This window comes from Lupinus angustifolius, chromosome LG15 (genome assembly GCF_001865875.1).
Source record: "Lupinus angustifolius cultivar Tanjil chromosome LG15, LupAngTanjil_v1.0, whole genome shotgun sequence".
Lineage (NCBI taxonomy): Eukaryota > Viridiplantae > Streptophyta > Magnoliopsida > Fabales > Fabaceae > Lupinus > Lupinus angustifolius.
This window is the reverse complement of record NC_032023.1, coordinates 13,656,147-13,677,348: the sequence shown is the minus strand read 5'-3', so window position 1 is coordinate 13,677,348 and position 21,202 is coordinate 13,656,147. Positions and strand designations below refer to the sequence as shown.

The 21,202-nt window shown below is 31.7% G+C and overlaps 3 protein-coding genes across 4 annotated transcripts; 1 reads left to right on the top strand and 2 right to left on the bottom strand.

The window, feature by feature from the left end:
* Positions 3,482 to 8,662, bottom strand: LOC109328410 (serine/arginine-rich splicing factor SR34A-like). Of its 2 annotated transcripts, none has more exons than XM_019561867.1 (13): positions 8,531 to 8,662; positions 7,385 to 7,499; positions 6,779 to 6,844; positions 6,605 to 6,679; positions 6,384 to 6,528; positions 5,917 to 5,963; positions 5,773 to 5,830; positions 5,074 to 5,123; positions 4,913 to 4,969; positions 4,541 to 4,620; positions 4,384 to 4,461; positions 4,260 to 4,296; positions 3,482 to 3,822 (listed from the first exon to the last, which is right to left on the bottom strand). In XM_019561867.1, the coding sequence occupies exons 2-13, from the start codon at positions 7,469 to 7,471 to the stop codon at positions 3,802 to 3,804; spliced, it is 801 nt and encodes a 266-aa protein (XP_019417412.1). In that variant the 5' UTR covers positions 7,472 to 7,499; positions 8,531 to 8,662; the 3' UTR covers positions 3,482 to 3,801. The 2 variants fall into 2 exon arrangements, with proteins under 2 accessions (XP_019417412.1, XP_019417413.1); XM_019561868.1 differs by having other exon boundaries at positions 4,384 to 4,458.
* LOC109327711 (E3 ubiquitin-protein ligase RING1-like) lies at positions 12,395 to 13,124 on the top strand. The gene has a single exon (XM_019560875.1). The coding sequence runs from the start codon at positions 12,395 to 12,397 to the stop codon at positions 13,097 to 13,099; it is 705 nt and encodes a 234-aa protein (XP_019416420.1). The 3' UTR covers positions 13,100 to 13,124.
* Positions 14,783 to 16,687, bottom strand: LOC109327326 (60S acidic ribosomal protein P1). The gene is made up of 3 exons (XM_019560420.1): positions 16,496 to 16,687; positions 16,188 to 16,400; positions 14,783 to 14,996 (listed from the first exon to the last, which is right to left on the bottom strand). Exons 1-3 carry the CDS (start codon positions 16,562 to 16,564, stop codon positions 14,943 to 14,945), a joined length of 336 nt encoding a protein of 111 aa, XP_019415965.1. The 5' UTR covers positions 16,565 to 16,687; the 3' UTR covers positions 14,783 to 14,942.

Here is a 21,202-nt window from a genome sequence, read left to right as displayed (position 1 = left end):
ATATATATATATATTACAGTGAGTACTCATGTAAGAGATATAAGTGTAATTTCTTAAACAAAAATAGTGAGAGATGTAATTAAGTCAAACAAAATATGTTATATTGTGGAGACAAGTCCAAAAAGTATAAACTCGATGTATATTCATTATTTTTTATCCGTTACAAACTACATCAATAAGTCTAAGGATGTGTTTAAATTACTCTCGTATTATATTATAACTAACCAAAAGAATAAACATCGACTTTTATACTATTTGGACATGTATTCATAATATATTGTGTTTTGTTTGACTTAATTACACTCGTCACCATTTTTTATTTAAGAAATTACACTTATCTATCTTACAGAGGTAGTCAATATAATGTATATATATATAATTAGGGGGTTTGTATAGGTTTTAAAAAAGTTTTGGTAATTTATATAATTTCACTAAAACTTAAGGGGTGTCAATGTAATTTACTCTAGTTTTTTTTTTTGTTCCATGTAATTGTTGTACAGAATAGAAGAAGAAAATAAATAGTTTGATAACATTCTCTATACCATCTCACCAGGATCGATTCCAACCAAAGTAGCCTTGTGATCAAGGATATAAATAGTAGTTTTGGTATAATTTTTTGAAACTTTATAGACTTTCATTTCGTACAATTGTTATATAGTTTCAACAATTCCCAAAACCTTCATATATTTATATATGTAACACCGTGAACCCATAATGATAAGGTTGAAGAAATGGGTAGATTACTAGATTCTACTTGGTACTAAAAAGATGGGATGAACATGTTTGTCATTATTTGTTTATTATTAGATAAGTGTTTGGAAGCTACTAAGTTTTTACTCATAAATAAAAGAAAAGTTACTACATGTTTCCTTAGCATAATAACATTATTTTTTTAAAATAATACAAATAATATTATTTTTTTAAAAACCTATTATTGATTTTAATTTCACAAACAACAATTTTAAATAATTTTACTTAAAATTGTCACTGTATTGGAACATTATAACTTTCATGATAAAGGGAGCTGGAAAAGATAATAGCTTTGAGGGCGAAATAGTTAATTTTATCACATTTTTTGTTGTTTTATTCTATAAATAAGTTAATAATTGCACCTTATGTTTGCTAATTAAGGTCATATGATAACTAGTTTGTTTGCTAAAAATAAACTAACTGGGTGTGCTTGACAAACATGTTTATTTAAGCTTTGTTTTGCACAACTTACTCATAAGTCGGTGGACTACTCATAAGATAACTGAAAATTTCAAAGTTACATAAATTGTCCCAAAAGCTATGCTGTTGGTTGAAGGCAAATGAATGTCACTTTTATATGTATAATAACAAAGCCATCTTACGCAAGACCCTCTTTGGGCTTCAACTAATACTTTTTTTTTGGGTACATTGAACTAATACTAAATGTAGGCTGTCCCACTTTATGTTGAATAGTAACTTATTTATTCTTTATTTTGAATAATAAGAAAGGCAATAATCATAACAGATCTATACATGGTTTACATATATATATATATATATATATATATATATATAAAAGGTTTTAGGTGAAGGCAAATGAATAATTTTATATATCTTATAGGAAAACTATGAGCTAATAAGTTAGGTGACTGAAATAAAATTGTGAAATATGATTAACTTATAAGTTAGCTGACATATGTAAAATAAAAAAACTCTCAACTTATAAATTATAAGTTTTCTAAAGTAACTTATCAAATATGGATATATAAGCTAAGAACTTCATGATTGTCAAACATAACCATATAGATTTTTTTTCTTGTCAAATAAGCTAATTGACTAGCTTATACGTGATAAGCTACTATCTCATTGCTTTTAACCTATAATAAGTTAGGAAATTATTTCATTTTACATATATTAACAAATTGATGTGAAGTGACAAATGTCTTATTTATACACATGCTAGATTTAATGTCTAAGTGACAAATGTCTTATTTATACCGGTAGAAAATAACGTCATTTTGCCTATGATAAGTTAATTTTTAGGCCAATTAAATAAAGTATAATATTAAAAAAAACTTACATCGATATGTTACATTATTATTTATATGTGAGAGTAATATCATACAGTCAGTATATATAATTTTTCATATAAGTTAGAAAATTTGTACAATGCTCAAGTCATTGTTTTTGCTCTTAAAAAACGATACAGTAAACCTGAGCAGAACAAAAAATTGGAGGAAGTCCTATACTATTTTTAACTAATTAACCATCCAGTCAGTAAATATAACTTTATATATAATAAATATTTATATAAATACAAAATTTTATATAATTAATAATTATATTGAAGTAACATTCTTTTTTATTATTGAACCGAAATAAAATAAAATATTAAAATAGTACTATTCCTTTAAATATGAATTGTTCAACATAGTTTCTTGATTATTGCAGTTTAACTAGATTTAATACGTGAAGTCAAAATTTCCCCAATCCAAAATATTTGAATCCTTATTCAATACAGCAAATCAAAGCTGTTTTTATTTCCAATCATCAGTCTGACTGGGTCTCAAAACATTGCATTAAACACAACAATATCATAATCACAAAGGTAACAGAGGAAGATAGCCCCTTAACTATCTTCATCCGCGAATCCCATGACCCTCTCTCACCGGATTGCTGTCCCAAACTGTTGGTCTTTATGACTCTTAAGTAAGGTAAAAGTGGACTAGTAAACTACGCAACCAAACCCCAGCATCAAGGTCAAGTATATTTGTAGGAAAAACCCATCAAGGTCAAGTATATTTGTAGGAAAAACCCATCACGGACACCACCACTTCAAGTAAAGCAACCCTCCTACAAAGTAGAGTTACCAACACATATGAGGCACAGATACTGATACGTGTGTTGAGTACGATACGTATCCAATACATCGGCACATATTTTTTCCAAAATACAGGATGCGATACGTTCAGTGATACACGTATATAATAATAAAAACACATAAAATATGATAAAATTATAAGTGTAAATCAAAATATCCAAAGTAAAAAATATGGAAATTTAAATCACTGTCATTCATAACAAATTTATCTTATTCTATTTTAATGAAAACGAATTTATCCTAAAATCATTGTCCTCCATAACAAATATATTTTATCCTATTTTAATGAAAACGAATCTATGTTATCATGTTTTATTAGAAACGAATCTATCTTATCCTGTTTTATTATAAACAAATCTATATTATCCTGTTTTATTGCAAACGAATCTATCTTATCTTGTTTTATTATAAACGAATCTATATATCCTATACTTTACTGAAAACGAATCCATATATCCTATATTTTATTGAAAACAAATCAAATATATGTCTTAATATTTATTTATTTTATTTTATTTTTTTAATTTTTGAATACTCTATGGATACGTATCTTTTGCGAATCCGAGCGTACCTATGTCAGACACCGACACGTGAGGGTATTTGACGAATTTGTGCTTCATAAACCACCACTAATCAACTCAAAATAGTTATAAACGCTAGTCTAACATCAGCTGCAATAGTCCACAGCAACTCATTGAAAAGTACAGCCACTCTTAACATCCAACATACTTGTTTGAACGAAGCAAAAACCAAAATAATAGTAGCACATCCAAATGAGTATATAGGTCCCTACAGAATCACCAAACTGATCTCGAACAGTAAATGAAAAACAGCTCTGTTACATATAAGGTTTCCCATTAAAACAATTTAAACAACTTCGAATAGAACTCTTAAGACTGCCCAGAATGGGGGGCAGCAGCACCCGAGAAGCACCTGCATTTGTGAGAAAATCAACCACTACCCGACAGCACCTGCAAAAATTATATCCTATTAAGATTCATAACTCGATTCTATAAAAATCATGCATAAGCAAAAAGTACACAAAATGCTTAAAAATGTCATTTACTGGGCCGTTCTAGTTAAAAAATCTTGAACAAATTATTACATAAAAGTTTATTTCTGACTTGAACTTTGAAGTCTGCATGTTACAAACCAGTGCTTTTTATGAACTTCTCCAACTTACTATAAACTAGGCTCTGAACAAAGGAAGACAGACAAACCATATGTACGAAATCTGGAAGACATTTTCATAATTTAAGTTTTTTATATTGAATCACTTTGATATTAAATCAACATATATAGTCATAATGATATAGTAGAAACACTTTCCATCAAAAGTCAACTTCCCTAATTCACTACAGGAATCTGATTGTGCTTCTCAATCGTGTAAATTCAAAACTTTAAATACCTGGCGTGGAGACTCAGATCTTGATCGTGATCTTGGCCTGCATAATTGAATAAACAGTTTCACGTATAAAAGTGGTGTATTTATTCCAGAACAAATGGTTCATTTTACACTAGTAATTGCATACCTGGAAGGCTTGGTTGGTGATGCTGACCTAGATCTAGACCTAGATCGTGACCTAGACACAGATCGCTCCAAAGATCTACTGGAGAATTATAGATTTCCATAAGTAAAAGAAATGTAAAAAAGGCACACTAATGAACAATAACTGAAAGTAAAATCACCTTCTATTCCTTTTAGGACTTCTGCTCCTGCTGGGGCTTCTGCTGCGGCTCCTTGAGCGACTACTCTCAAACTTCCTCACCTGCCCATCAAGATTATCACCCACAACTTCTATTTAAACATAGCTCTCCAGAAATAATTCTCATTGAAAACAATGTAATATTACTACACACTCAAGCTTCAACGCAAGGGGGTGCAAGATATTTAAAAAAAATACAATAGACACGAAATAAAAGTTTAGGGTCTATCAACATTTAAAAGTTATTTTAAGCATTTAAAACATCTGCTACAAAAATCACATGCATTGAACAATTACTCTGGGGGAAAACTACATATGATATGACAAATAATATAAGTGTAAATAAAGAGGTTACCCGAATATAAGATCTTGCCCAAGGATTTTTGAACTCAGTGTCATCCAGCTTCCGAATCTGTGAAACAGAAGTTAAGTTGAAAAACAGGTGGATAAAGACCCAGTAGCAATCTTTGGTATGAGCAACCAAATGAAACTTGATCATGTTCCCCAAATACTTACTGCATATTTCATGTCGTCATAATTAGTGTAATCAACAAGGCCAAAAGTCCCTAAACAGAGAACAATAGTATCAGCGATAGTAACTTTCATAAAAATCTACAGAAACAAAATTAAGCTCTGTAAAATAGAAAGTTAAAATTAGCCATCTAATATCACAAAGGCTTATGAGATAAGGCACTGGCATGACATTATCACCAAAAAACTGCTCCCCGGCCTTTCAAATCATTATATCCACATAAATATACTCATTCTCATATACTTAGTTCAGCATAAGAAGACATTAAAGAGCAAATTTGATTTGTATCATTGGTAGCTTCATGTGTAAACCAGATTATCTACAATGCTTGATAATATGACGTACCAATACTTGCCAATTCATAAGCCCCACTATCAAAACATGAATGATATCTATTGACATCTTCCAAAAACATCTCCTAAATCAACTTGTCCTAGAAGAAATATACAAGTAAAAATACACCAATAACAAAAAAAATGGTGTGGATCCAAAGATTGACTACATTTACTCTCTACCATCCAAGCAATGTGGCATAATGGCATGCTTGCAGATGGAGGTGTATCTATGCTATTGCTTGTTATGTATGAACATCCCAAAATGGGGTATCAATGCTTCATAAATAACAAGTAACAATTAATAAAGACATAGGTAAACCAGAAACACCAGGAGGGAGGGGGTGTTACCTTCACTATCACGGGTAACCTCAGCAAAACAAACATCACCAGCTTTTCGCATATGATCCTAAAACCAAATAATAAATAAAAACAGTTAATAAGGTCATTATGATTTAAGTAGTTTTTAAATATGAAGTACGAATATGTTTATGCCTTCAAATCCTGCCAGGATGCAGAAGATGGGAGTCCACGCACAATAACTGCAGACAAAAATAAAATAAAACAATAAGCTGTAGTTATGTACAGTGTACACAAACTCATGAGAAACTAAAACAACTTCAAATAGGGCCAATTTGCAATTTACAGAAAAAGCTAGCTTTCGTAAAATATGAAAGATATAAAACAAAGAAAAAAATCTAAAACAAGTTTTGGACACAACATACTCATTCCAAAACAGGTGATAGTCAGTCAAAGAATTGGTTCACAAGTTTTTTTAAGTTATAAGAATGAAGACTGAACTCTTGAAATGGCATGCATAAAAAACTCAATTCTTAATTAAAAATGGACACATAGAGAACTAAAAAGCATGCATTTGTAAACAGACTCAAAGGAAAAGGTTATTGAACATATGCATAATAATCTTCTTATATCAAAGAAATTAATTGTCCTTGTAGACGAACCTCGAAATTCAGAATGGCGTGAGATGCCAAAACGACCCCCACCGCTGCCACTACCACCACCACCACCACCACCACCACCACCACCACTTCCATAGCCACGGCGATCATTTGATGATTGCCCTCTACCACCATGGGCAAGCTCCACCTACAACAAAAACAGATGACAGACACGTTGAATGAAAATGTTAACATAACAAATAAAAATAGGAGCAGCTCATTACCCTTAATCGACAACCATCAAAGTTGTATCCATCTCGACCTCGGATTGCATCTTCTGCATCTCGAGCATTGTCAAACTAGCAAGCAAACAAACAATAAATGATTGGAATAAGAAACCTAACACAAGATGTTATCCACAAATGAGTACAAAAATACTAAGGATAATAAATAAATACCTCAACAAAGCAGAAAGAAGGTGGGCGAGGTGGAACCTTCAACTCAATATCCACTATGTGGCCATACTGTATGGGGGATATCAAAGTAACACAAACTTCAGTGCACAACTACTATTCCCAGGCATCAGACCCCAAAGACAATAAAGTACAATGGTGAAAAACAGTCATACAATAGCTACACGGTAAAGGGTACAGGCTTCATCCTCAATTTAAGCAATTTTTGCAAATAATTGGCTATTTAAGCTAAATGGAATCAACCATAAGAAAATGCACAAGTATAAGAAAAATTGAATCAAGATGATTCTCTATCCTTGCTCGTGAATCATATGAATATAGTATTACACTATTTACTCATCAGTAATCAGAACCTCTTCATTTAATTTCATTATATGGACAAGTAGATAACTAATAGGAAAGTTGAAAATAAAATTTTTTGCAAGGTTGTTCCAGTAAGAAAATTCAAATTTCATATTTTACACTAGAATGTAGGTAGGTTCCAGACGACATGCGGGACATAGAGAAATTTAGAACCCAAACCAACAGAACATAAACAAAATATAATGAAATGGGTGCACAACAATATATCACAAAAGAATGGCATCCAACCTTGTAGAAGATATCTTCAATTTCTGATTCTCGGATATCTGAAGGTAGGTTGCCAACATAAATTGTGCGAGAAAAGCGACCACTCATATCTGATAGAAGAAATTATACAATTTGTCTACAAACAAAAAATGGTAGCTTGTCAGTAAAAAATAATCATTTCACTTTCTGAAGGCACACCTAATCCTGGAACTTCTAATTATAATTCTGATTACTCTAATGATTACACAAAATAAATAAAACCAAAACTATGAAGCAAACCAAGAGAGCAATCCATGAGGTGAGCCATGCTCCATAAGCTCCATTGCTCATTGGCTCCAAATATGCTCCAAAGCTATAACAATATTGAAAATAAATTCGACCTCCTCATCCTTTTCCCAGAATATAAGCAAGCATACATCTTCTGAGAGTGAGCAAGAATCTCCAATTATTTAAAAAATTAACCAAAACTCCACCCCGATTCTCCCACTCCCTCTCTATATTCCTATGAATGATTGCAAAGCTCATATTTGTCCAAGCGCTTGACATCTATCATAAAAAAGCATTTAATGTCATGAGATCAAATTACGATGGACATACTCAAGCATTCACCTTATTGATCTCTCTTTTTAACAGCATTGAAAATTCTCAACTTTACCCCTAAATCTATTTGTATAAACTTGTTAAAGCCACTTAATTTCCATGGGGAAGTAGTGGAACTTCATTTCCTTAAACTCCCTATCTGAAACACACGTTCATATACACAAACCGCTCATAAGAACAATTCCTTTGTTTGAGATTCTATTGTAACTCTTTAAGAGTCGCAAATTAAACAGGAATAGCTTGTAACCCAAGTTCTGCAACGCTTACAAGCTAATTTGAAGGTTCTGTTCCTATAAAAACTTCAATACACAACATCGAAAGAAAAGATAAACTGTAAAATTCAGATTAAAATCAATACAGGAACAAAAACATCAATGAAGCAGTGAACCTCATTCTCCAAATCCACCATTAACATTGTGAATTATTCGAACATTCCAAACTCACCGATAGAATCGAAGTGAATTCACCACAAAACCCTAATTTGAACACCAGGTCATGAAAAATCGAGTACAGTTGTGCAATAAATGGAAATTAAAAAAGATAAGGATGATTCAATGAAAGCAATACCAGAAAGATAGGATCTTGAATACCCAATCGAGCCTTCACGAATCTGGAGCTGAAGCAGAAGCTCGAAAACACGATCCTTTTGAAATGGAGAGGGTACGAGTTAAGGGTTGTAAGAACTAAAAAGAATGGATTTGTGAACCGTAAAAGTTTGGGTTTCTACTGCATCCGGCCCATATCTCCAATATTTGACCAACCCAAAGAATGGATGAAATTAACAATTACACTCTATTATTATTTTCCAAAGTAGGCTTACATCTAGAGATGACAAAACAGGCTGTTCGGACCGTTTAGCTCGCGTCCGCAAATGCCCGCAAAAATTTAAGCGGGAATGGGCATACCCGCATTGATTAATGGACAAAATTTATAGTTCTGTCTATTTTAAAACGGACTAATGGGCTTGTGGGCATTGTTGAGTAATTAAAATAATTCATATAATAAATGAAATTAAATTAAATAAAGTAGTTAAAGATAAAAAATTAAATTTTTTTTTATATTTTATATGAAGCTTAACAAATTACATTAGATTATAATTTTTTTAGGGATTAAAAAAATCACATTACATCATAACTTATTGAGTAAATTACACTCACACCCCTGAGTTTTAGTGAAATTATACAAACCACCCCTCACTTTTCTAAACTTATACAAACCTCCCCTAGTTTTGTACTTTCATTACACTGACCACCCCTGTATAAGAAATAAGTGTAATCTTTTAAACAAAAAATGTGATAAATACAATTAAGTTAAACAAAACATGATATATAGTATAAACAAGTCTAAATAATATACAAATCAATGTATCTTTATTATTATTTTGTTACAAAATGCGTCAACAATTATAAAGAAATATTGTTTAAATCACTCTTATAATGTAGTGTACCGAACCAAAAATAGTAAAGATACATTGATTTGTATATTATTTAGACTTGTCTACACAATATATCATGTTTTGTTTAACATAATTGCATTTATCATATTTTTTGTTTAAAAAATTACATTTATTTATTATAGAGGGGTGGTCAGTGTAATGAAAGTATAAAACTATGGGAGGTTTGTGTAGGTGTAGAAAAGTGAGGGGTGGTTTGTGTAATTTCACTAAAACTCAGGGGGTGTCAGTGTAATTTACTCTAACTTATTTAAATTTTTCTTACTTTTTTCTTAAATTATGTTTATGGGTTAGCCGCATGCCCAACAAAAATGCCCACAAACGGGTCAGACAAAACGGGAAAATAAACAAATTTTGTATTTCTTGCCCACAAAAAATATAGGCTATGTGGGCGCGTCCACAGACAATGTATGTTTTGCCATCTCTACTCGCATCTACTTAATAACCAAAAATATATATTCAAAGATATATTTGAGTTTGGAAAAAAGAGACAAATGAGATGTGATTAATGATGTAATAAAGAAGAAAGAGAGATAGAATAATATAAAGGGTAAATATAAGTGTAAAAATAATATTATTACTTTGAGTTTAACAATTTATATATATATATATATTCCTTTTTAGTGTGGAGGTGGTAGAGTAAAGTTCTAATTTATCTCCAGAATTTGAGGAAAAGACGACCTTGAATGCCTTGAGTGTATACCTAATACTTTTTTGGTGCTACCTATGGATCTTCTCACTCTTTTTGGGTAAGAAACTAATCCATTTCGGGGTACATGACTGCTCCTCCCAATAAATGTTGCTCTCAGGGATCAAACCCTTAACCTTTTAGTCATCTTAGAAAAAAAGTTGGACCTTACACCACTAAACCTACACCTTATTGGTAGTACATACTTAATATAAATGACGATATGTAGAGAGAAGACATACTCAAAATATGAGAGTATAAGTGAGCAAGTGCAACTTCCTTATGAAGGTGCTCTCTTATTTATAGAGAGATTAAGTAAAGTGTGTTTCACCGTGAGATACTTTAATCATAATGAGTCGTCCTCTAAAGTCTAAACAAAAAACGGAAGTGAAGGCACAAGTCATTAATGAGCTATAAAAAATACATAAATTTATAAGGTGATTAAGTATATTTAATTATTTTTAAATGGAATAAATAATAAAAAGATTGCAGTTGTCGTAGACCAACTTCCTACTTTGAGCGGAAAGGAGGAGACAACACAAGTCATAACCAAACTATGATAATTTCACAAATTATTAGGTGATTACAAATATTTAATTGTATTTAAATAGAATCAGTAGTGAAGAAACAACATCGGTTGCAAACTAACTTATCGCCTTAAGCGTAAAGGAAGAGATGATATGAGCTAGGATGAGTCGATAAAATTCCATAAATTTATTAGGTGATTATCTTTTTATTGAAATCATAGCAAAGAGATAACATTGTTATAGACTAACTTTATGATTTAAGTATAGAGAAATAAACGACACTAGTCATGATCGAACTATTAAAATTCCATAATTTTTTATTAAAAAATTAAAAGTATTTAATAATTATTAATTATGTTACATTATTTATTTAAAAACATGTTATTTTGATATTTAATTATTTAAATTGGTTTTACTTAATTATTAAATTTAAAGAATTGGTTAAAAATCATTAAATAACTAAAACAAATTTTATTAGCATATAAATAAATAAACAAAATAATAAAAAAGGAAAAAACAATACATGCGGAATCGCCAAATAGCGAGAAGTGGTTGGGCACATCCTTTTTGTTGACATTAGCGTATAATCATGTGGTTCTTGCGTCTTGACACACAATGTGTTAGGGAAGTATCAAGAGGCCAGGACCAACACTTGTTATGCTCATATCAATACCATTGTCCAATGTACTTGTTATGACCATCCATGAAGTACCTTGTATTACACCATCAAGATATCACAAAGAAAGTGTCAAATATTGGGAATGAGAAATCATATACATTGAGAAAGAAGAATGAAGAGGTTGAGATTAAAGAAACTTAAATTGTGAGGGAGGGAAGAATGAAAGAGTAATTTGTAGGTTAGTTTTGAATGTTATATTTATATTTGAATTGTGGAGAGTACATCGAGCATTTCCTAATTTCCTAAAACTGTTATACTTAGTGCCGAGTTGCAACAAATTAAAGATAGAAAGATAGAATAAATGGCTAAATAGAATAAAAAAATTACTCAATTTGGATAGTTAGAAAGTGTTTTAACTTTATATCGTAATATAAATAAAAGAAGGAATTTGCTACATATTTTTTCAACATTATCAAATAGTTTATTTAGAAGAGAGAAATACATAAGTTATTAATTATTTTCAGCATAAAAGTAATTTATTTTGTACAAACCTTTTTTTAGGAAATGCAAAATCTGTTATTCCTCTTCTCCTAAAATCCTGCAAAACACCACGTTCATCGTCCATGGCCTTGTCTTCTTATTCTGTTACCCATAAAAAAGGTTGAATGTACTAAAGGGGTAGTCAAATTAATTTTTTAGGATAAATTTTTGGATTATCTTAATTTTTTATGTCGATTAGTCAATAGAGTCGGGGCACTTTAGCCATTTTCTATTTTTTTATTTTCCTTTGTACTCAATTACTATCTTGATCAATTCATCAATCATTTTTATTGAATAATTTTTTTATGCGATAAAGTTGGAAATTTATTCCTTTCTTAAGTCTTATCCAATTATTTTAATTTAAAAGTGATAATTTTAATATGAGATTATTATCTTACGTTTTTTACATTTGAAATTTAAATGAAGATATATAGAAGATATTTTTTGATACACACTCAATCATAAAGACTATATATATAACGATTAACGACTCAATGCCTTCGTCAAACATATTATACCCTACAACGTTAGCTATTTCTTGCGTTCTTGTTCTTTCTCACTCACTATATTTGATTACCACTTTTAACCAAACAAAGGTTTATTCATGGCGTCGATGCCACTTTCTTTCTCTTACGATGTTTCCTCTCCCCCATTAGATGAAGACGACGTAGCATTCCACCAAACCCTCGCAGAAGTTCTTCATGGAGATTATTTCTTCATCAAGATCCATGTTACGTATCGAATTTTATGTTTAACTCGTGCACAATTACAACAGTTACCAGAAGATATTGATTATTATGAGTCTTCATATCGCACTGTCAAGCTTGTTTCATACCCAGAGCTCTTGGAATGTGATTTGTTCTCGGGCATTCCTGATGCTATCGTCCCACTTGAGTTGAAGCAAACAATGATATCAGAAGCGATGTCACACGCAAGAAATCTGCGTGAAAGTTCTTGTAGTGATTCCAATGGTGAAAGGAGTGGTTGTCGTTTGTTCAACTTGGTTTTGGATATTGATGTTGATGGATTATATGATGAGGTTGTGAATATGGCTATGGAAGAGTCTGAGGGAGAAGTAAAAATGGTTCCAGCATCAAAGAATGCCATTGATTCACTCAAGAAAGTGAATCTTGGAAAAGATATTGCCAAGGAAGAGTGCAGTATTTGTTTGGTGGAATTTATTGGGGAAGAGGAGGTTTCTGAAATGCCCTGCAAGCATATGTATCATCAAGAATGCATCACCCAGTGGCTTCGAAGGAGTGGCATGTGTCCCTTGTGTCGTTATTCAATGTCCAAAAACAGCAGTTGATCAGATTATGGCTGTGTTTGTTTGCATTCTTTGGCGGTGTTTTCTATCTTTCTGGAGTATTCTAACTGTAGGAGGGTTATGTTCGTGATGTTGTTGGGTCACAAGCTACCATGTTTCCCAGTCCACTGATTAAAGTTTGAGTCTTTTTGAGTCTGATAGGTATTGGTTGTAGAGTTAAGGGTTTATGCTGTTAGATGGGTGCTGAATTGTGCTTTGTTTAGAGGATATATTCAGTACAACAAAAGGAAGTTTGGATGCTATTTGAATTTGCTTAATGTTCTGGTCGCTAGTTCTTAACACATATGAAGTGCTGAAGTATTTTTATGATGTCATTAGTGGTGACATGACACCAGGTGTTCTGTTTTATTTCTTTCCCACTGTTAGTCTTTTTATTGTGCAGTAGTTTATTCAGTTAGGTGTTTGGCTACCCCAGGTGCTTGATGCATAATAGCTAGTTATGGTATATCTGTAAGGTGCTCATGTTTTATAATGAAAGTATCTCTACTTTGTTCTTTCTTTTTATTTTCATATAATGTTGTTTCTCTATCATAGAAGTATTTCAATTAGTGAAGTGGTGAAATATAAAGAGCTTCAAACTCTTGACAACTTTATATTTTTATATAATGTTTCTGTATCATAGAAGTATCTCAATTGGCGAAGTGGTGAAATTAAAGTAAGAGCTTCAAACTGACAACTCTATAATTTAACAACTCATTATACTCAACTCTTGAGTTGCACTATAAATCTCCCATAGCATCACCCCGTGAATGCCAGAGAAATTGTTAGCTCAAATGCAACTTTTAGCCTATAACACATGCTCAGGGATCATTCTTTCACCCATATACTATAATGGGCATCACAATCTCAAGGGCAAGCGTGCCTCTTGAAATAAATTTGTAGTGCCTCAAAATCTAACACTTCAGATGTTGCATTCTAATGCGGCTTCGACCCAAGACACAAATTAACTAAAGAGAGAGAAGCTAGTAGCACCATGAAGTGGGGAGCGACAGAAGCAGAGTGGTAAATATGTGGCCTCCACAGGCCATGAGTGCTAGTGGAATGGGACCTTTGTTATGTTCAGGGAAGAACATGGAAACGAGAATTAATATGAAAGGTGGGTTTAAAAGAAATGACAAATTAAGGTTTCAAAGTATTTTAAGTATAAGTTAAAAAATGACACTCAATTAAAAATAAAAGTTATAAAAATATAAATTACATTTGTTGGTATTTATTTGACTAGAGATACAAAAACAGTAGATCTTTGTACAGGAAATAGATAGACTGGTTAAATGCATTTCAATTACGAAATGAAAAGGGGAAACGATACTATCTCTTCACCTATGCAAGGAACTAATCTTGCACTTCTAAAGATCTAACAACACCTTACACCACTTAACCAACACATTATTATGTTGAATAAAGTGTTACCTATTGAACATGGTTTTTTTCATAAACCTTTTTTATGGTTCTTAATAAATAAATACATTTAGTTCATCAGTTCAATCAACGTTATGAAACCGGTTATACCTCGTACGGAGTATCATAAGATTGGTTGAAACATGTAGACTGTAAAGTGTTTTAAGATTGTCCAACAAAAAACTCAGGACACCAAGTCCATAAGAATTCTAAATTACGAACTAAGAATGGTACCAGATAAAAAACCAAATTAGAGGGCAAACAAAATACGAAGACAAACCAGCGAATTGGAAATTCAATTACCACAAATATATTTAAAAACATCAAAATTCAACGATTAATATGGTTGATCGGCTAATATTCATTTCAATAAAAATCTTATATAAGATAAGTCCGAATTTGGTTAACAACAAACTAAAGGAAAGACCTAATCGAACAAGCTGAAACCCATGTCATCGTCACTTTCTTCCTTGGCCTCTTCCTGCAAACAGAAATTCCAGTGTAAGTTGGAAAATAATGTAAAAGAAGACTTGGACAAGCAAATAAAAGTAATAAAATAGCTATGTCCAATAAGAATGAAGTGGAAAGTATGTCAAGAAAGCAAAACCTAGTCCATTTAAAATGCCAAAGAGACAAGTAAATAGGATACACTCAAACAAAGAAATCAAAATTAATCTGAGGTGCACGCTATGGCATACTTGTAGGAACAAAGGAGGTTCTATATTAAAAAGTCCGGACTAGGAATGAGGCTCTAATTTTATCACCATAGCTGCAGCTTGCACATCATGCTATGATAGGTTAGCTATACAACAATATGAATCAAGCCTAGCCACATTAGATACAGGAAGATGGGGTAGATCCTATTGTAAAAAAAGGTGGAATCACAGGTTAAGTGTTTTGGGCATACATGGAGGAGAAGCAAATCGAATAAACAGAAGCAAAGGAAAGTGAAGAAAATCATCAATTAGAAAAGATCCAGAGATCAGTGTTTTGTCAATGGATATGAATTAGGATAGAGTACTATGAGGTCCTTAGATCCATATATCCACCTAGTGGGAACTATGGATGGGTTGGTGTAAAAACAAGTTATCACAACCAATTGCAAATTGTAGCAGTACAGTCAGATTCATCAATGAAATTTCAAACATTGATAAAACTCAACATGTTTTAGACAAAGCAAACAAAATTAGAAATAAATTTTGATACACAAAGATGCTGTATCATTTACAGAATGGCATATTTAAGCAACTAATATCTAGATCAGTGTTCTTGGCATACTCATTACACAATTTAAGTTTAAAAAGATGATCATCCTCCTCAGATGCAACATTTTTTATTTAAACAAGGGAAAATAATGGGTATTGGTCTTGACAAACAGAGACCATTCAATTATCCAAATGTACTTCAAAAAAGACCCCAAATTGAGTAATTACTAAAGCATATAATCAAGATGAAATCTTCAATTTGAGTCCCTGAAAATTTATCAAAGCAGTATCTATTCCGTTTCCCAACTTAAGGTGTAGATAATTCATGCTATATTTCATACAAATTAAACTCTATATGCTATAAAATACAATAACCAATGTATAGTCAGTACTATATATTCATCGTACATCTTTTACAAGCATATTTTGATAGGTATAATGTGTCATAAAAGGATCGAATTAATTACCTTCTTCTCCACAGCAGCTGGAGCGGCGGCGGCGGCACCACCACCGGCAGCAGCAGCGGGGGCAGCGACGGCAACAACAGCTGCACCGCCTCCACCGGAATTCAAGATGAGATCATCAATGTTCCTCTTCTGAGCAAGCTTGGCAAACAAACTTGGCCAGTATGACTCAACGTTCACGTTAGCAGCCTTCAACACAGTGGAAATCTTCTCCGCCTTTAATAAAATAAAACAAAACAAAATTGTTATCAGAACACAGAAACATGTAACTGAAATTGGTTGAATTAGAAAAATGAGATGTGGAGACTCACGGTGATTGGGATTTCCTCGTCGTGGAGGATCAAGGTGGCGTAGGAGCATGCCAACTCACTGGAACCCATCGTTGATTGGTGTTTGAGTGTGTGAGTTTATTTCACTGTTTTATTTTGTGGCACAGAAATGAGATTAGGGTTTTGGAAAAGAATGCGTGGACTATATAGTGTTGCAAGAGAAGTAGGGTTTCCTTCGGTTTAGATATGGGCCAGGATTGGGCTCAGACAAGCTGATCCAGTGTAGATAGGTGTTGTCTTATCTCACATGAAGGAAAAAAATAGTAAGGAGGAGGTATTATATTCATATATCAGAATTTTTAATTTTAATTACATATATATTTTCTCTTGTTTTTTAAAAGTTACAAGTATACTCACTTTCACCCACCTTATATGAAAAGGGATGTGAATGTATTTATAATTGAATTTTGGAGGATAATTAAGCAAAAATAATCATTTCTGAAACAAGATCAAATCACAAATATAGGCATGTAGCTAGTTATAAATTAAGCAAGAAGAAAAAAATTTATTGAATAAACTATTTCATATCATATGGTTAATGCAACAACAATAGCAACCTCATATAGTAAGTTTTTAGGGTTACTCCTAACTAGGCTAACATAGTAGGCCTATTACTTTAAATAAAACAGTAATTAAATTATAAACTACTCTTCAATATGATTAATAAACCAATTGGCTTTTGGGCCTTTTTGCTGGTTCAATAACTTAACCTCCATCAATTTCATGATCATTTAAGAAATGCATTTCATCATTTTGAAGTCTTTCATTTAAATTATTTTTTCTCGAAAACTCAACTCTCAAACGGACTATAAGTATCTGTCTTTTGTTAAGTTTTAGAGAAGAAATAAATAAAAAATGAAGGTTGTAGATCGTGAAATTCACTTATGACATGGCTATGAATTATTTATTAAAATTCAACTCACAGATAAACCTTAAATAATGGGAGGGGAAAATTTAAAAAATGAGAAAGATGATAAATTTAATTTAGCCAAATCTTAGGAGAGTTCAACATAGTTTCTCCTAAATATTTTAACACATCTGTTTTTCCTCGCATTGTCCAATACTTCATATGACATTACTTATTCGTCATTCTCTTGCTATCGTTTGGTAGGAGAAAATATTATTGTTCATCTTTATCAACTTTTGTCTTTCACTAATCTGTCACCATATTATCATTACTTTGTTCCACGTGTATATATTTCTATCATTGTGTGTCCAAACTACTAAATATAACTTCCACACTTAGTTACAAGAAGTTAAGTTAGCCTACAAGGTAAGAGTTTGTCTCATTTTTAATTATTCTTATTAAATATAATTGACTTTTAAATAGTTAATAATATAATAATTGTATATTAATTATTAATCATTCATATTTAACAATTGTGTATTAATTAATTATAGATGGTACACTTTTAAGGAAAATTCACAATCACTAAAACTATCCTTCCTATCAAACATTTTCATCCAATTTTAATGTTTTACATGAGAGGGGATTGTTTTACACTTTTATATGAGAGGAGATTGTTTAATACATATTGAAAAGTTTCAAGACTCTTCACCAATTTATTATATAGTGAGAATCCACATAAAATTTCATGACTATTAATTTTATAAATATATAATGATTTATATTTACTCATTAATTTAAATCATTGAATTTTTTTAAAATTAATAATTAAGATGAGAAATAAACTTTAAAGTAAATGGATTTTTGCATTTGTAATCAAACTCAAAATCAACTAGCAGTATAAATAAATTTGACATAGTTGGTGACGATACCAAAAAAAAAGGACATAGTTGGTGACGATAACAAAAAAAAAAGGACATAGTTGGTGACGTTTGACAACATGCAAGTCGTGGAAAGTTCAGTTGAATCAAAATTGGCTTAGTTTATTTCGAGTCAAAAAAGGTGAAGAGTTGAAGGAGAGTATTTAATGGTTCAACTACGCGTCAATGCAAGAAACTTCCACCCCGGTCCAGAGTCAGAAGAAATTTCACGAAAACTCCAATTCAATCTTCTATTCTTCTCCCCCTCTTCTTCTATCCTTCCCTCTAACTCAATAGTATATATAGTTATATAATTCCACCACCATCATCATCAATAATCGAGACACATCAAAATAAGCACACAGGTCAACCGACAATCTTGTCAAAAAACGACAACATAAAACGACATGTTTATGTCCATGTTCAGTCACTTTGAGATCTCACAAGGCAAGAAGTGGAACTTTTCCGTAGGTCTGAGTCCTGCAAAAAATGAAATTCCGAAGCCAAACACCGAAGGATCTTGTTCCGTCGTTGCCACTGACAAACTCAAAACTGTTAGAAAAGAAGCGAATCCATCATCGACACTTGGTGGAGCTAAGCAAAATCCGACCCAGTTGAGGCCGAGGTTTGCGCCCGAATTGGATGGCCTTCACTGCTTTGAATCCATCGTACCCAGTTGAATAATCACATCATATACTGTTTAATTTCTATTAGTTTTACTCTATAATTGAAAGTTTAATTAATAGTCGTGAATGGTTTGTACTAGTATGGATGAGCTCAAAATTTGTATCTCAGTTATCACAATAAAATTGCTAATTGAAATTTAAAACAACAGCGTTCTTGTTGTTTGTAAATAAACTTTGTTATTGTTCTTTCTTTGCCAACGGCACTAGCATTGTCTATGGTCTTTGTCCAATTAAGCAATTGGCTTTCGATCTTTGTCGAATTAACCAAAACCTGCAACTTTTGGAAACCAAAAACTTGAAAGCGCACATGTATAGTTCTGATCAAACTCATTGAGTCAACAAGAAATGTATCAAAAAGTTAATTGAAATATTTATTCAATCAAAATAGCGTTATTATTAGATAGATTAAAATACAGTTTAGTCCCTTAACTTTTGTGATTTTAGTCCCATATTTATTTTTGTATGATTTTGGTTTCCTTCTATTACAATTATACTTCTGATACCTTTTCCTCTAAATCTCTAACAGAATCGCTTATATAACGAATTTTATCCATTGACACTACAATTATTGTTCTACATAGCAACTATAATTATAATGGGCACTTTTTGTCAAATGATTTTCATCTTCTAACTTTTATGACAATGCAAAAACGATTACAAAAAGTAAAAAATGTTTACTTCTTACCATGTTACGTTGGTATGCTCAGTTACTTAACAAAAATTAAGCAATAAGAAATGCTTGGTTATGTGGCTAAGGACTCTCAATTACCGGAGAAATCAGTACTGAATATAAAGATGAATTTTTGCTTTTTAATTTCTTATCTATTTTTAATAGAAAATAAAATGTAATTATAACTTTAAAAAAAATTATTTTGCCACATGTCTTAATCCTACTAAGTACAGGACTCTCCAGTATTGGAGAGGATCCCAACAAATGGCTAAGTATGATGTTTGGCATTGGATCTCGTGCATAATTCATAAAATAACCTATCCAATTATTGGAGGGGTATGCAATATTATACAAGCTAGTAAGATGAATATTAAAATATGTGTACTAAATGAGCTTATTATACAAAACATCAAATTAGACTTTTCAATAAACCATTTCCACCACATGTTTATTTCGATAATCATATCCATAATTAGTATAATTCCACATTAATCAATTTATAAGAATTGTTAATCGATTAATCAGACTATTTTGTTAGTTTAATTAGATATGTTATTTTTAATAAGAAGTTAAAGATATAAATTATAGGGAATTTCACTATATTTGTAACTCACTTTTCATACTTTTCAATACATACTTATAGACTGAAGTATTCAATCACTTTCTATTTTCCCTGCCTTATTCTTTACCTGCATCATATTTCTTTCCAATACACACTCATACACTATGTGTATGTTTGCTGCATTTTCTGGGTGATATCCAACAGTAGTATTAAGAGCAAGGCTGAGCAAGATTTTGTGTGGATCTTGGGCTATCTAGAAGAGGGAAAAATTGCTGGAGCAAGGAAGAAAGGAGGTTGCAAGTGTAGAGTTAAGATTGCTAATGGCAATGAGTTTGCAATGATACTACCAATTCTTGACACCAAGAATTATGATAGATGGAAAATCCAAATGAAGTCAATCTTTGGATTTCAAGAAGTGTATGAGATTGGGCAGAATGAGTATTAAGAGAATGGTGAAAATACAAATGAGGCTAAAAAAACAATCTATAAAAAATCCAAGAAGAATAATTGCAAAACCTTGTTCTTAATTCAACAATGTGTTGATGGAGCCAACTTTGAGAGAATTGCTCGTGCCAAGACAACAAAGGAAGCTTGGAGAAAGTTATGAAGGGGCTGCAAAAATGAAGAAAGTCAAGCTTCAAACAATGAAGAGAAAGTATGAACTCCTTAAAATAGAGGCGAATGAGACAATAGCAGATTACTTCACCAAGATTCTCATACTCATCAACCAAATGAAAGCGTGTGGAGAAGAGGTGAAAGAACAATTTGTTATTGAAAAGATACTTAAGATTCTAACTCTTAAGTATGATCATATTGTTGTTGAAATAGATAAGTATAAGGATTTTGAAGATTATAAGATTGAAGAATTGAAAATTTCTCTTGAAGTTCATGAATAAAGGCTTAAAGAGAGATGTCAAGATAAGAATGAAGATCATGCACTTCAAGCACAATTATTCAAGAAATCATCTAGGAAATGGAATAAAAACAAGAAAAAGAAAAATGGA